This window comes from Bos grunniens, chromosome X, assembly GCF_055505025.1.
Source record: "Bos grunniens cultivar Pamir isolate PY7600 chromosome X, Bosgru_T2T1.0, whole genome shotgun sequence".
NCBI classification, from domain to species: Eukaryota; Metazoa; Chordata; class Mammalia; order Artiodactyla; family Bovidae; genus Bos; species Bos grunniens.
Genome location: NC_141194.1, coordinates 54853045 through 54869935, shown reverse-complemented (window position 1 = coordinate 54869935; position 16891 = coordinate 54853045). Strand labels below are relative to the sequence as shown.

Below are 16891 nucleotides of genomic sequence, written 5' to 3'. Positions count from 1 at the left end.
GAATGGAGACTTTTTAAAAAAAATTTGTTTCTATTATGTTTGTAATTGCTTATTGGAGCATCTTAATAAACATCTATGTCACATTGCTTGTAAGTTTTAGTTGTCATTTCTCATCAAGTGTAGATTTTCCTGGTTTTGATATTATGAGTGATTTTTGATTAAAACCTGTACATTTTGGGTATTATGTTAATGAGACTTTGAATAGTATTTACATCTTTTGGTTTTATCATGCTTCTGACACTGCTCTGGCAGGGGAAGGGGAATGCCACTTAACTGATGCCAGATGGAGTGGAGTCCTGGTTCCTCATTTAGCCTCCATTGACACCTAGGGGTTGAGGGTGTCCTCACCCCCATCTGCAAGGTGGGGATTCTGGCTCTCCCCTATGCCTCTGCTGATACCACCCTGGCTGAGAGGAAAAGAAATGCCTTGCTATAGTTCTCATGACTTCCAGTAGCACCACACTAGGGGAAGGATACTAGTTTCTGCTAGATGGTAGTAAAAGTGCCGATTCTCTACTGGGATTCCTCTGATACCAGCCCAGTGGGTACAAGAGGAAGGGTCCCTTGTTATCACCAGGTGGGCGTGAATCCTGTCTTTCCATGTAGTCTCCACTGACAATGCATCAAAGGGGCCTTGTTATTGCCCGGTAGGAATGAAAGTTCAGTCTCCGAACTTGTCTTTCTCTGAAACCACCGTAGCATATTACAGCCTGCCAAGGATGTAAGTTTAACTTCCCCACTTGGCCTTTGTTGGCATGGATAGTGGCTTAATATTTTCTGGGGAATTTTCTTGGAGTAGAGTGGTTATTATCTAAAACTTATCTGTCTTGCAAGGTTGTCCCTTTCCTGGTCGTCTGCCTAGAGAGAGCAGGTGTTTTTTCTTTTGCTTTTGCTTATTCCCATTGATGCTTCCAGGTTTTCAGCTTCTCTAGCACCAGATCTAGGATAGATGAAGCAAAACAAAATAAAACAAAACCTCAGGGAACTCACTGCTTTGTTATTCCTTGGGATCTGAGGTCAACAGTCTGCCTTCTTTTGTCTACTTTTCAGACTATTCTTATGTTTGTTTTATAACCAATGTCAAAGGTTTTAAACTGTACTTAGCAGGAGAAATAGGGAGAAGTACACCTACTACACCTTTCTAGATGCAGAGGTATCACTTGGTTTGTTTTCACACTTTACTTTATTATGGAAAAACTTAAACATACACAAAAATAGAGAAATGAGTGGAACGAATCCCCTTTAGTCAGCTTCAGCAATTTTCAACGTTTTGCCAATCATGTTTTATTTCTCTCTACTCCAAGATCTGTTGCAGTTTTTAAACTCAAATCCTAGATATTATATTATCTCATTCAATGTGAGTGTGCATCTCTAAGAGGAAATACTTTTTTTTTACATAATCACAATGTCATTATCATAATTTACTAATTAATAATTCCTTAATGTAAGCAAATACTAAATCATATTCAAATTTCTGTGATTGTTTCAAGAAGTATTTTTAAATCTGATTTTTTTCAAAATAGGACACAAACCAAATGCAATGATGCATTTGTTGTTAGCTCTCTTAAGTCTCTTTTTAAAATCTTTAAATTTCCTAAGTTAGGCACAGAAAGACAAATACTGCATGATGTCATTTATATGTGTATCTAAAAAGTCCAACTCATATAGCTGAGAGTAGAACATTGCTCTCAGGAACTGGAGAGTGGGGGAAATGGGGACATGTTGGACAAAGGGTACAAAGTTTTAGTTATGTAGGATGAATAAGTTCTGGAGACCTAATGCACAGCATGGTCACTAAAGTCAATAATACTGTACTGTATACTTGAAATTTACTAACAGAGTAGATCTTAACTGTTCTCATGATTTAAAAAAGGTAACTATGTGAGGTGATGAATGTGCTGATTACCTTCATGTGGTAATCATTTCACAATATATACATATATCAAAATATCACATTGTATACCTTAAATATATACAATTTTTACTTGTAAATTATACCTCAATAAAGCTAGAAAAGAATGTGGAAGTCTCCCGTCTTTTTCTCATTCTTTCTTTTTCACTTTGAAATAGACTTTAACCAGTGTAGTACCAGAGTAGAAAGAAAAAGAAGCAAAACAGTACAAAGTCCAGGAACACATCAAATATTCAACAAAGATGGGATTTAAAATTAATGAAAAAATAATGATTATAACAAATGGCATTGGGATAACTAGCTATCAATTTTAGGAAATGTAACACAGTTAAATCACTATGCCAAAACTTTAAATAAGTTCTAAATGGATCGATAATTTAAATGAAACAATAAAAGTAATCTGAAGAAAAAATAGACTTTCATTTTTAGAGCAGTTTTAGGTTTACAAAAAAACCGAGTGAAAGGTACAGAAAATTACCATATATGCCTTGCCCTCACACATGCATAACCTCCATTATCAACATCCCCCACCAGAGTGGTACATTTTTTTACAATTAATGAACTTACATTGACACATCACGATCACCTGACATTAAGATTCATTCTTGGTGTTGTACACACTTTGGGTTTAGATAAGTTTATAATGACATGTATCCACCATTATGGGGGCTTCCCAGGTGGCACAGTGGTAAAGAATCAGCCTGCCAATGCAGGAGACGCAGGAGACATGGATTAGATCCCTGGATTGGGAGGATCCCCTGGAGAAGGAAATGGCAACCCACTCCAGTATTCTTGCCTGGAAAACTCCACGTGCAGAGGAACCTGGTGGGTTACAGTCCATGGGGTCGCAAAGACTCAGACACGACGGAGTGACTGAACACACACACACACACACACACACATCCACCGTTATAGTTTTATACAGAGTAGTTTCAATGCCCTAAAATCCTCTGCGCTCAGTCTATTCATTCTTGATTCTCCCTAACCCCTGGCAACCACTCGTCTTTTTTACTGTCACCATAGTTTTCTCTTTTCCAGAATGTCATATAGTGGAATCATACAGTATTAGCTTACTTTGTTGCTGCTGTTTTTTAATTTAAACATTTATTGTTTTCCTCATCTTCTTTTAAATGGCATTTATTTAGAAAATGGGTTATTTTTCCTAAAAATTCCATTCTGGATTTGGCCGATTGTTTCTTAGTGGTGACACTGAACTTGTTCTTTTATTTCCCATATCACCATTAACTGGGAATTAGAGCTCCATACCTGATTAGATTTAGGTTCAGTTTTTATTTTTGGAATCAATATATCATAGGGGATATATGATTCCAACTGCATCACATCAGAAGGTACATAATATCTAGCTGTCCTATTCTTAGTGATGCTAAAATTGATCAGTGGGTTCAGATGGTATCTGATCCCTCCACTGTAAAACTCCCCGTCATCCTTTGCTTAATCTTTTTTTTTTTTTTTAATTCATGATCGTTGCCCTAGACTAGTGGTTCTCAAGCAGAGATGAATTTGTCCCTCAGGGGACATTTAACAATGTCTGAAGACATTTTTGATTGTCACAACTGGGGGGCAGTACTAACGGCATCTAGTGAGTAGGCACCAGAGATGCTGCTAAAATTCTGTTAATACAGTGCATAGATAGTCCCCAAATAAAGAATGATCTGGCCCCAAATGTCAGTAGTGTTGGTGTTGAGAAACCATGGTCTAGATTTATTTTTTTTTTAATTCTATTATTTTTTTAATAGTTCTATTTTTTTTATTTTTTTTCTTTATAGGTTTTTTTTTTTATTTTTATTTTTAAACTTTACAATATTGTATTAGTTTTGCCAAATATTGAAATGAATCCGCCACAGGTATACCTGCATTCCCCATCCTGAACCCTCCTCCCTCCTCCCTCCCCTACCCTCCCTCTGGGTTGTCCCAGTGCACCAGCCCCAAGCATCCAGTACCGTGCATCAAACCTGGACTGGCGACTCGTTTCATACATGATATTATACATGTTTCAATGCTATTCTCCCAAATCTCCCCACCCTCTCCCTCTCCCACAGAGTCCATAAGACTGATCTATACATCGGTGTCTCTTTTGCAGTCTTGTACACAGGGTTATTGTTACCATCTTTCTAAATTCCATATATATGCGTTAGTATACTGTATTGGTGTTTTTCTTTCTGGCTTACTTCACTCTGTATAATAGGTTCCAGTTTCATCCATCTCATTAGAACTGATTCAAATGTATTCTTTTTAATGGCTGAGTAATACTCCATTGTGTATATGTACCACAGCTTTCTTATCCATTCATCTGCTGATACCTCAGATATGCAGATGACACCACCCTTATGGCAGAAAGTAAAGAACTAAAGAGCCTCTTGATGAAAGTGAAAGAGGAGAGTGAAAAAAATTGGCTTAAAGCTCAACATTCAGAAAACTAAGATCATGGCAACCGGTCCCATCACTTCATGGCAAATAGATGGGGAAACAGTGGAAACAGTGGCAGGCTTTATTATTGGGGGGTTCCAAAAGTCGCTGCAGATGGTGATTGCAGCCATGAAATTAAAAGACGCTTACTCCTTGGAAGGAAAGTTATGACCAATCTAGACAGCATATTAAAAAGCAGAGACATTACTTTGCTGACAAAGGTCTGTCTAGTCAAGGCTGTTGTTTTTTCAGTAGTCATGTATAGATGTGAGAGTTGGATTATAAAGAAGGTTGAGCGCCAAAGAATTGATGCTTTTGAACTGTGGTGTTGGAGAAGACTCTTGAGAGTCCCTTGGACTGCAAGGAGATCCAACCAGTCCATCCTAAAGGAAATCAGTCCTGAATATTCATTGGAAGGACTGATGCTGAAGCTGAAACTCTGATACAAAGAGCTGACTCATTTGAAAAGACCCTGATGCTAGGAAAGATTGAAGGCAGGAGAAGAAGGGGACAACAGAGGATGAGATGGTTGGATGGCATCACTGACTCAATGGACATGAGTTTGGGTAAGCTCCAGGAGTTGGTGATGGACAGGGAGGCCTGGCATGCTGCAGTCCATGGGGTTGCAAAGAGTTGGACACGACTGAGTGACTGAACTGAACTGAACTGAGAGATTATAAATAGTGACATAATAATTATATTATTCCTTCTGCATTTGCTATCTGCAATTACTACATAAAGAAGAATATCATTATGTGAAAGATGCAATAATTCTTGGGTTTTATTTTTATTAATTTTTGCAACAATAATTTGGTGCCCTACAACCATCCAGGGGTGACCAACATTTTTTAATATCATTATGAACTCATATTTTGTACATTTGATGCTTGATGAATTGCAGATTTTTTGATGTTCTAATTGTCCCAATATAGGCAAATGGGAACTCCCCTTCATCTTGGATCCTGTGTTCTTTTGACGTGACTACATGAGTCTTTGATATCACCCTTGTTTTTTGACAAAAAAGATGTCCCAGGATAATTTCGTACAATTTCCTGTTATATACATAAAATAATTATTTTTTCAAGGAAGATTGATTCCTTTTGGTACAAAATGATATTTATAGATCACAATCCAGGCATTAAACATACTCATTGCTAGTAGGTTGTCATTGCTGCTACATCTTTTCAGTGGACAGAGCTAGGGAATATTTTTAGAAAGAGAAAAATAAATAAACCATAAGTTCAAAATGTTTCTGTAAATATTTATTTCCTCAACTTTCTTACACAAAAGGTAGCATACTACCTATGCTTTATGGTAAAGGATTTTGAGTCCATGTTATGAAGCAGAGAGGTAAGGAATCAAAAGTATGTCACTGAAGTAACATGGATGGACTAGAGATTATCACACTAAGTGCAGTGAGTCAGATGAAGACAAATATCACAGGATCACTTACATGTGGAATCTTTAAAACATGATACAAATGAACGTATTTAAAAAGCAGAAACAGACTCACAGACACAGAAAACAGACTTACAGTTACCAGAGGGGAATGGCTGGGGAGAAGGATAAATTAGGAGTTTGGGATTAGCAGATACAAACTGATATAAATTGCTACATATAAAAAAGATACACAACAAGGAACTACTGTGTAGCACAGGGAACTATACTCAACACTTTGTGTATATATAATCACTTTGCTGTACACCTGGAGCGAATACAACATTGTATATAAGCTGTAACTCAATAACAAAAAAAAAAAAGAAAAAGTATACGTCAAATGGGGCAGCAGTCTGAAGGGGTATAGCCAGAGTTGCTGAAGACTGATAGAAGCTAAGAAACAGACTACTGGAATCAATATGTTGTGAAAACTGGGAAAATGGCTGGTTAGGATATGATGCAGTATAATCTATATCTTTGCTGTCATCTGTCACAAGCCTGACTTTGCTCTCTCTGTGTCTTTCCTTTCTTTCAGCCAGAAAAGGGCCTGGGCCATTGGAATCACAGGGGCTCAGGCTACTCAGTGCTAGATGTGTGCTTGAAGAATACCTTGACTTCCATTCTCTGCCCGCTTCCACACCACTAGCCTACTGCTTCCTTCTGTAGGGCTTGCATCTTCTGGAAGCATGTGGGGGAGCCTGACGAGCCTCAGGTTCAGTTCCCTGGTTACTAGTATGGCTCTGGGGATGCAGGCTGCAAGTCTTTGTCCTGCTGCAATGATGAGCAGGGCTGCTGAGCTGGCTACCTTGGTCATCATGACCAGGCCAGGAGACTGGCTATTCCTGAGCTTAGGACAGCTTGGCATGATCCAAATGGGATGGGAAGAACCTACCTGACCAGCTTCCAGATCTAAGGGCTTAGTGCTGAGTGAACTTGCCATTTTCCCTTTTTTTTTTTTTTAGCCCAGTGAAGACTCACAGACCATTGAGGGCTGGAAAAAGTAGGTGTCAGATCTCATTGTTGATAGTATGTATATTCTGAATGGGAACAGGTATAGAAGCAGAGAGAAAGCATAAGCAAATTCGAGGCATTTATTGTTTTTGTGCCTCAGTTTCATTTGTATAGTGAGAATAATATTGGGACTTACCTCATCAGGGTATTATGAGGTTTAAATAACTTTGCTGTTGTTCAGTTGCTAAGTCATGTCCAACTCTTTGTGACCCCACAGCCCGTAGCCTGCCAAGCTCCTCTGTCCACGGGATTTCCCAGACAAGAATACTGGAGTGGGTTGCCATTTCCTTCTCCACAGGATCTTCCTACCCAGGGATTGAACCTGTGTCTCCTGAATTGCAGGCTGCCTCCTGCATTACTGGTGGATTCTTTACAGCTGAGCCACCAGGGAAGCCCTACTTTTACTATCATTTGAGTATAATCATTGTATGAAATCATTGTATAAAAATCATAAGTTATATCATGCTAACACCCTCAAAGATTCCCATCACAATTGACATAATATTTAAATCCTACATAATGGTCTATAAGGCTCCAGGTTATCTTGTTCCTGCCTACATCTCTATCTTGGTCATCCTGTACCACTCTCCTTCTTCTTGGTCACCGAATTCAAGCCATTCTGGACATATTTTCATTTCTTACAATCATCAAACTCTTTTATCTCAGGACCTCTGCACTTGCTCTACATGTTTACAATCAGAAAAACAAAAAACCTGAGAAACTAAAATCCAGAATCCATAAAGAAAAGTTTGTGAATCTTGACTATATAGTAATGTTAAGCAAACTCTGGGAGATGGTGATGGATAGAGAACCCTGGTGTGCTGCAGTCTGTGGGGTCACAAAGAATCAGACACAACTTAGCGAATGAACAACAACAAACATCATATGGTTAAAAAATGAAATAAAATACAATAGTTAAATGATGAATGGGAAAATAAACATATACTTGCACATGACAGTCAAAAGACTAATACCTTGGTAGTTTGGAGTCCAAAGTCTAGATTCTAACTGCTGGGTTTGAATCCCACGTCCATCATTTACTAGCTGTGTAACCTTGGGTTTCACTTAATCTCTTTACGTCTCAGTTGCCTCAACTGTAAAATGGGGATTATAACAACACCTACTACTTAATATTGTAGAGAGGGTTAAGCAATTTAATAGACTGACTCTTGGTATACTCAAGCACCATGTAAATTTTACTTATTATCAGGGTTACTAAGAAGCCAAAAGAAAATTAGGCAAAGGATGTAAACATGCAGTTCACAAAAACGTAATATGAAATAATCAATAAACATGAAATTATGGTTGACTGGTGGCTCAGAAGGTAAAGAATCTGCCTGCAATGCAGGAGACCCATGTTTGGTCCCTGGGTTGGGACGATCCCCTGGAGGAGGAAATGGCAACTCCAGTATTCTTGCCTGGACAATCCAATGGCCAGAGGAGTCTGCCAGGCTACAGTCCATGGGGTCACAAAGAGTCGGACACGACTGACATATGGTTGACTTCACTCGTGATGAAAAGCATTAATTTATTTCATATATATTTACATGTGTATTAAATGCCGAAGAGGCACTGGGCATAGAATGGTGAACATCTTACTCTCATGGAGTTTACATTGTAGTAAGTGTGTGTGTGTGTGTGTGTGTGTGTGTGTGTGTAATATTTAATACATCATGTAGTAATAGTGTTTTAAATAAAAAAAAGCAGGAATGGGGTGTCATTTTATAAAAAGGTCAAGAACTCTGAGATAAGGTGATAGTTAAGCAGTGATCTGAAAAAGTGAGGGAGAAAGTCATGAGGATTTCTAGGGGAACAGCTTTCTAAGAAGAGGGAACAATAGGGGCACAGGCTTGGAAGCAGGAGCCAGCTTAGCTTATTCAAGGAACAGCAGTAAATCTAGTTTGTTCGAGGCAAGGCTGATAGAAAGCGAGGTCTAAGAGACAGAGGCCAGATTCTACAGGACTTTAAAGGCCAGGATAAGGACTTGGGACTTTGCTAGGAGTGAAATGAAAAGCCTGCTATCACTTGGGAATTGTACTCAGCTACGCATAACAGGGATCCAAATGACAAAGGCTTAAATAGGATGATGCTTTGAGTATTATATTGATTCTAGGACACACCATTATTTTATGTACCAAGAAAGAGGAAATAAATGCTGGCAAATATAATCCAGAAGCTGTCATTCAAAGATTTCAGAGATACTGAAGCATAAACAGAGATGTACCTTTCAGAGATGGTACCATAATATGCTATTTTTTTCTCATGTAAGATTAGGTCCTGAGGTAATCAGTTTTTGATTGCAAGATGGCTACTCAGCTATAGCCATTAAATCCTCATTTCAGAGAGGAAGGAGAAATGACGAAGGAGGAAATGCCTTTTATTCCTCCATATTAATTTTGTAAAAATTTCCTCCAAAATATTTACTGACATTTTTATTGGCATTGCATTGGTTGTGCACATCAACTTAGCACTGCCTGATGTCTAGCATAGAATGCTAAGTTGTTGATCCATATGTATATTACAGCCTCATTTATTTTTCATAAAAAGGATAACTGTATGGAACATGCTTGTATTGGCATAGAAAATTTCTCAAAGGATACACGAGAAACTGTTAACAAGTGGTTGTTTGGGGGGAGTAAAACTGGGTTTGATTGGCAGGGGAGGGGCTTTAACTTTTCATGTTATGCCTTCTTTCATCTCTCTTTTTAAAACTATAAATATTGTATATATTGCTTTTATAATAATAAATATAAACCAGTAAGCTTCAAAGTAGACTGTGCATTACCCTGGGGGTATAGGAAGACTTTCCAAGGGGTAAATAAGCACTTACAGTTTGAAAGGGATCAATTTCTACATCCTCAAATTTCATTTTAATATTTCCTAAAATTGATCTGCTAGAGAATACACTAGTAGTGAAAAAATTAAGCCGGTTCTCTTTTTCCATCTCCCTTTTCACAAATAGTTCTCTTTGCACTTTACAAAAGAAAAACATATCTTTGATCCATCCCAAATCTTACCTGAGTGCACTGCCCCACAGTGTAAAATCCTCAGGGTACCAGAGAGACAGTTCCAAACACTGCTGCCAATGATGAAGAAACAAACTGGCCTAACAAATGAATATATTGGTATCAAATCCTGTTTCAACTCGGCTGGTTTCCAGTAAAATTGAAGGCAAGCCCAACTGAGCTGTCAGCTGACAAATCATGAGAAATAATTTTAAAGATAAATCATTGTGTAATTTCCCCCCATATGTCTTCAAAGGAATTCAAATACTTGAGTGACATTTCTAAAACAAAATGTCCATTCCTATTTACTTAGGAATGTTTCTATGTGCGGTTTAACAATGTTTCTATGTGCGGTTTAACCAAACAAAAAGTTGTAAGAGAACTGATGCTGAATTCTGCCTCATTCTAAAATAAGCAATATTTATCTATTAATACACTCACCACCTTTAAAAAAAAAAAGACTTACGTCACTAGTAAATTTTTGTTTTTTGTTTAATAATTACACATCAAAATTTGTAATATGTTTATAACTTTTTGATCCATTGTATCCCAATATTAATTGTCATGATAACACAAGCAAGACTAAATTGTGAACAACACTTACAGCTTTAGGATCACAGGAACTTTTAAAAAGCATTTAAATAGCAAAATATACACATATTTTTGCTACAGAGAAATCTGGTAGGATAATCTGGTAGGAAAATCATTTCAAGTGTAAAAAATATGTATTATTAGGATAAAATTCTGTTATAAGAATAAGATGGAATTGAGAACTCAGGGAGAAAAGGGAAAATTTACACCTCCCAAACTGTCAAAGAAGAGATCATTTATGAATTTTTAAAACTGATGATGGTGGCTTTCAAATCACTAACAGATTTAGGTTTCACTGCTTTCACGTAAAACCGTGATGTTTTGTTTGTGAATGTTAATATTCGTCAGAAATCACATTATTTGCAACTTGACACTTTGGATGCAAAATTTGAGATGTCAACCTAAATATGTGTGAAGGAGCACAACAGTAAAAATATTTTTAGAGAGCATTGTTATAAACCAATAGTTTTATATAAACATACAAAATAAATATCAGGGGGAGCGTCATATACTCATTTGCCACCTTGTGGCCAGAGTTGTATTCCACTCCAGGCAAGGTGCTGCAATGAGGAAGGGGTCTCTCTTTAGGTCAGCCCCTTCAGCGACGCTTCCATCAGGTCTTTGTGAGGCTGAGATGGTAGCATTCGCCTGGGACTGAATCCAGACTCAAGCAAGCAAGAAGCATCAAAAGGATTATGCTGACACCTGCCCCTCTCCATGTGATTCAGAGCAAAAGCAACATGCAATCAGGAAAGGAATGTAAGAACTGCAACAAAAGTCTGACTTTTCCCATGAGGACTGCTTATAAAATCTAATAAACTATTTCTGATATTCTTTTCTTGATTCTTCTGGTTTTGGTGTCTCTTCTCTACTGGTGACCTAGACACTTCCTCAGTCTGCCTTTTGGGGAACCCACTCCTGTTTCTGGCCCCTGGGGCATGTTTGTTTGGTTCGGTGCTGGTTTCACAGCTCCTAGTGCAACGCCTGGTCTGGGTTGGCACTGAATAGACATTTGTTGAGTGAGTGGATGGCAGAGTGCACACCCCGCCCCACCCTGCACTCCCCCCCCCCCCCGCACTGCCCCAGCCTCCGCTTCTTCCTTGACATGCTGGACATGTGGGCTTCTGCAGGAAGATGATCAGTAAAGCTGTCAGGTTGCCATGGTTAGTCATCAGTGGGAGATAGCCTTGGTACACTGAGATTTTTAGGTTACTTTGATGTCTGTTACCCTGTGGAGGTGGGATGAGTGTTTCTTGTGCCTCCCTGCCCCCATCCTTATAGGAGCAGGATTCCTTCAGTGGGTGCTGTAGTTGTAGTTCCTCTCATTGCAGGCCAAAAAGGGCAGGCATTTATTGGAAGGATACTGGGATGCTTCAAGGGATGGGAACAAGAGTTGGCTTAGGAAGGGGAGGCACCAGAGCAGTTCTGGGGACCTCAGGTGTATGGGAACCAGCATTCTATCCTCTTTAAAGAAAGTGAAAGTCGCTGGGTGGTTTCCGACTCTTTGTGACCCCATGGACTATACAGTTCATGGAATTATCCAGGCCAGAATGCTGGAGTGGGTAGCTTTCCCCTTCTCCAGGGGTCTTCCCAACCCAGGGATAGAACCCAGGTCTCCCACATTGCAGGTGGATTCTTTACCAGCTGAGCCACAAGGGAAGTCCTCTCTCCTCCTTAAGGGCTCGTGATTCCTGACAACCAACTCCTGCTGCTGACCCTGGGAGGCCTACACACTGCCCCCTACCTGGAGGAGGGGCCAGGTCTCGGAGGGGTGATATCCACACTAACCAGGGAGAATTCGGCCACAGTGTAATGAGGCAGCACAGCCCTACAGGCCGGGCAGTGTGTAATGGGTCAAGGGCTGCCATCACTGGGGCTCAGGCCTTCCTGGAACACACTGTCCCCAACACTCTGCTCCTCGTGAGCCTCATCCTGACACCTGCCCTGGGCTGTACTGCCCGGGACCAGCACCTGCAGCTGCTTCCCAACATCCCCAAGTTGCCCAAGACCCAAGCCACTTGCTCTGGGCTCAGTCTTCGTGAGCCCCTTGGTGCTGCTCCCCATGGCTCCCAGCTCAGCACAGTGGGGCCCTGAAGATGCATGGCCGCCCCTCCCCCTGACTGGCAGTTCCACACATAGAAGCTGGTTCCCTGCCACTCCCACCTGCTGCCTGAGCTGGGCCTCCGCTGGGCTTTGAGGGTCTTGGGACAGTGTCCTGTAGTTCAGGCCCCTCTCTCAGCTGTAGGGGAGATGTCAGCAGTAGGCCTGGCTTTGTTGTGCCTTGTCCATCCCGCCACCCCTGTGGCAGCTGGCTCAGCGTCTCCTGGGCCAGAAGGCTGGCTGCCAAAACCTCAGCCCACCCGTGGCCTTGGGAGCCTGAGGGAAAGGTGCAGAGGAGGCGAGGAGCAGGCACGGACTGTGCAGAGCACCGATAAGATGGGCATGGGATGTGCCTCTTGGGGCCCAATGGCCTTGGGAGCTCTGCCCCTCTGTATCTGGGGTCCAGGCCTGCCCCAGAATGGAGCTTCGTTCTTATGGGGCAGGGCAGAACCTGGGGTGGGCGGGGAGCCTCAGACAGGGATGGGAACCTGCTCAGCCTCAGAGATGCTGGCTGATCACCGCTTCTGCCAGCGCTCCTCGCGACCCGGCCTCTGGGGGGATGTTTCTCAGCCCCAGGGACGTTTCTGGACTAGGATATCTCTCTATCCCTGGCCCCGCAGTGCTGGGGGAGGCTGCATGGGCGAAGGGAAGGACGGAGAGAGGGGAGGAGACGATGAAAGGGGTCAGAGCAGCGATTGGAGCCGAGAACTGGAAGCGCCTTAAAGAGACTGCGCGGTCCCCGCCCCCCTTCCCGCCAGCCTCAATGAATTAGAGCTGTGTTTCTCAAACTTGCCTGCTCATAAGAATCTTCTCGGGCCCTAGTTAAAGATACAGGTTCCGGAGCATGTTCCTTCGGGATTCTGATTCAGTGGGGCTGCGGGTGGAGCCGAGGAATCTGTAATTTTAACACGCTCCCCACGTGATTCTCGTGAACAAGCAAGTTTGGGAAATATTGAATTAAAGGAAACCGGGCCTGGCTGCTGAGCGGCCTCCGCTAGGGGGCTACGGCAGGAGGATTCCCGGGGGCGTCGCCTGCTTCCGCCGCCGCCTCCTTCAGTGAAAGTCCCTTTTGGGTCCAGCTGCCACAGCCACCGCGCTCCCTCAGGCCGGACGGGGGACACCCCTGGTCTGCGTGGCCCCCGCGCCGCCACGCCCAGTGGCCGCCCCAGCCCTGCGATTAGGGGGAGGAGCCGCTGCCAGTGGAGGCGGAGGAGCAGAGGAGGCGGAGACGGCAGAGACGGCGGAGAAGGCGGAGAGGAAGGTGGAGGCAGAGGCGAAGGTGGAAGGGAAGGTAGAGGCGGCGGGGAAGGTGGAGGCGGCTGGGAAGGTGGACGCCACCGGGAAGGTGGAGACTGTGGAGGGTCCGGGACGCCGGGTAGAGCTCAAGCTGGAGCCCGAACCTGAACCCGAGCTGGCACGGGAGGCGGAGCAGGAGCCGAAGGGGGAGCCGAAGCAGGAGCCTGAGGATGAGAACCCGGCGCGGAGTGGCGGTGGCGGCGGCAGAGACGAGGTTCCTCTCCCTACCCTTCCCTCCGATCCCCCGCGGCCCCCCGATCCTTCCCCGCGGCGCAGCCGTGCCCCCCGCCGCCGACCCCGGCCGCGGCCGCAGACCCGGCTCCGTACCCCGCCGCAGCCTAGGCCACGGCCCCCGCCCCGGCCCCGGCCCCGGCGCGGCCCTGGGGGCGGGTGCCTGGATGTGGATTTCGCGGTGGGTCCACCAGGCTGTTCCCACGTGAACAGCTTTAAGGTGGGAGAGAACTGGAGGCAGGAACTGCGGGTGATCTACCAGTGCTTCGTGTGGTGTGGAACCCCAGAGACCAGGAAAAGCAAGGCAAAGTCTTGTATCTGCCATGTGTGTGGCACCCATTTGAACAGACTCCACTCTTGCCTTTCCTGTGTCTTCTTTGGCTGCTTCACAGAGAAGCACATTCATGAGCACGCCGAGACGAAACAACACAACTTAGCAGTAGACCTTTATTACGGAGGTATATACTGCTTTATGTGTAAGGACTATGTATATGACAGAGACATTGAGCAAATTGCCAAAGAAGAGCAAGGGGAAGCTTTGAAATTACAAGCGTCCACCTCGACCGAGGTTTCTCACCAGCAGTATTCAGTGCCAGGCCTCGGTGAGAAGTATCCAACCTGGGAGACAACCAAACCTGAGTTAGAACTGCTGGGCCATAACCCAAGGAGAAGAAGAATCGCCTCCAGCTTTACCATCGGTTTAAGAGGACTGATCAATCTTGGCAACACGTGCTTTATGAACTGCATCGTCCAGGCCCTTACCCACACTCCGATCCTGAGAGATTTCTTCCTCTCTGACAGGCACAGATGTGAAATGCCGAGTCCGGAGTTGTGTCTGGTCTGTGAGATGTCTTCGCTTTTTCGAGAGTTGTATTCTGGAAACCCATCTCCTCATGTTCCCTATAAGTTACTGCACCTGGTATGGATACACGCACGGCATTTAGCAGGGTACAGGCAACAGGATGCACATGAGTTTCTCATTGCAGCGTTAGATGTCCTGCACAGGCACTGCAAAGGTGATGATGCTGGGAAGGCGGCCAGCAATCCCAACCACTGTAACTGCATCATTGACCAAATTTTCACAGGTGGCCTGCAATCTGATGTCACCTGTCAAGCCTGTCATGGTGTCTCCACCACAATAGACCCATGCTGGGACATCAGTTTGGACTTGCCTGGCTCTTGTACCTCCTTCTGGCCGATGAGCCCAGGGAGGGAGAGCAGTGTTAACGGGGAAAGCCACATACCAGGAATCACTACCCTCACGGACTGCCTGCGAAGGTTTACGAGGCCAGAGCACTTAGGAAGCAGTGCCAAAATCAAGTGTGGTAGTTGCCAAAGCTACCAGGAATCTACCAAACAGCTCACAATGAATAAATTACCTGTCGTTGCCTGTTTTCATTTCAAACGGTTTGAACACTCAGCCAAACAGAGGCGCAAGATCACTACATACATATCCTTTCCTCTGGAGCTGGATATGACACCTTTCATGGCCTCGAGTAAAGAGAGCAGGATGAATGGACAGTTGCAGCTGCCAACCAATAGTGGAAACGATGAGAATAAGTATTCCTTGTTTGCTGTGGTTAATCACCAAGGAACCTTGGAGAGTGGCCACTACACCAGCTTCATCCGGCACCACAAGGACCAGTGGTTCAAGTGTGATGATGCCGTCATCACCAAGGCCAGTATTAAGGACGTGCTGGACAGTGAAGGGTATTTACTGTTCTATCACAAACAGGTCCTGGAACACGAATCAGAAAAAGTGAAAGAAGTGAATACACAAGCCTACTGAAGTGACACACAGACCTACCTACCTGGAGTGGAAGATGACAGTGCCCATACTACAACTGGCATCAAGATTTAAAGGACCTACTTGCATGGCCCACGGGCCTGACAGAGTAAGAATTGAACAGTTTCCAGTGTCTAAAAGGTCCTGACTGGAAGAGGAATAGAAGGGGTGGGAGAAGAGGCTCTAGTCTAAGCAGTCACTTAAAGGAAGATTAAATGGCAGGATGCTCTGGGCGGGGCAGGCAGGAGCAGGGAAATCAGACACTGGTCCATATCCTATATTCCTCCAAAAGATTGTGTGGGAAAGTGTGGGGTGGGAGGGGGGTGGTATGGGGGGGATGTGTGCCCTTGTAACTGTAAAACATCTTTCTCCATGGGTGTTTCAGCTTCAACTGACCAATCACATAACAGTTATATGTTTGGGGGAGAAAAAAGAAAAGCTTATACAAATGTAGCCCATTACATATATGGGTAGGAAAGTGGAAAAGCGGAGGAAGCAGGGATATTTCATTGACAAACACCTTTGCCAGTTTCTTTGTATTTGTGATTTTTTTGTGCTATTAAATGCAGTATTAAACAAAGAAAAGCCCATGTGGGCCTGTGAAACAAGAAAAGGGGGCTTTTGTATAAGGGGAGCAATTGCTCCAAAGGTAGAGAAGACAAGAAACACTGTAAGATAGCCAACACAGACAGGCCTCAGCTAAGAGTTTAGTGTGTGAGTGTTTAAAAAAAAAAAGCTGTATGATATACTTGAGCAAATCAATGAACCTCTTTGCGATTGTTTTCTCATCTGTACAATGCAGATAATTCCTACCTTAACGGGTTATTGTTAAAGATTAAGTGATATAAAATGTGTCAAAGTATTAATTAAAAAAGGCTTGAGACTTTGTACGGGCTCAGTGAACATTTGTTGGATCTGAAACTTCTTTGGTCCCGGACCAGAATGCATTAGAGATGAGGGGCAGCCCTATCTGAGACCCACGAACAAAAATGACACACACTGTGTCAGATACAGTCACACATACACACTTATAACTTCCTCCCCAGTACTGTTTTTTTTTTTTTTTTGAGCCCCAAGGCATCAGATTCCACTATT

The 16891-nt window shown here is 43.3% G+C and overlaps 1 protein-coding gene across 1 annotated transcript; it reads left to right on the top strand.

Annotated features, from left to right (window-relative positions):
- Positions 1-14235: 14235 nt before the first annotated feature.
- On the top strand, positions 14236-16684 carry USP27X (ubiquitin specific peptidase 27 X-linked). The gene has a single exon (XM_086387010.1). It carries the CDS (start codon positions 14483-14485, stop codon positions 15797-15799), a length of 1317 nt encoding a protein of 438 aa, XP_086243136.1. The 5' UTR covers positions 14236-14482; the 3' UTR covers positions 15800-16684.
- Positions 16685-16891: the final 207 nt, after the last annotated feature.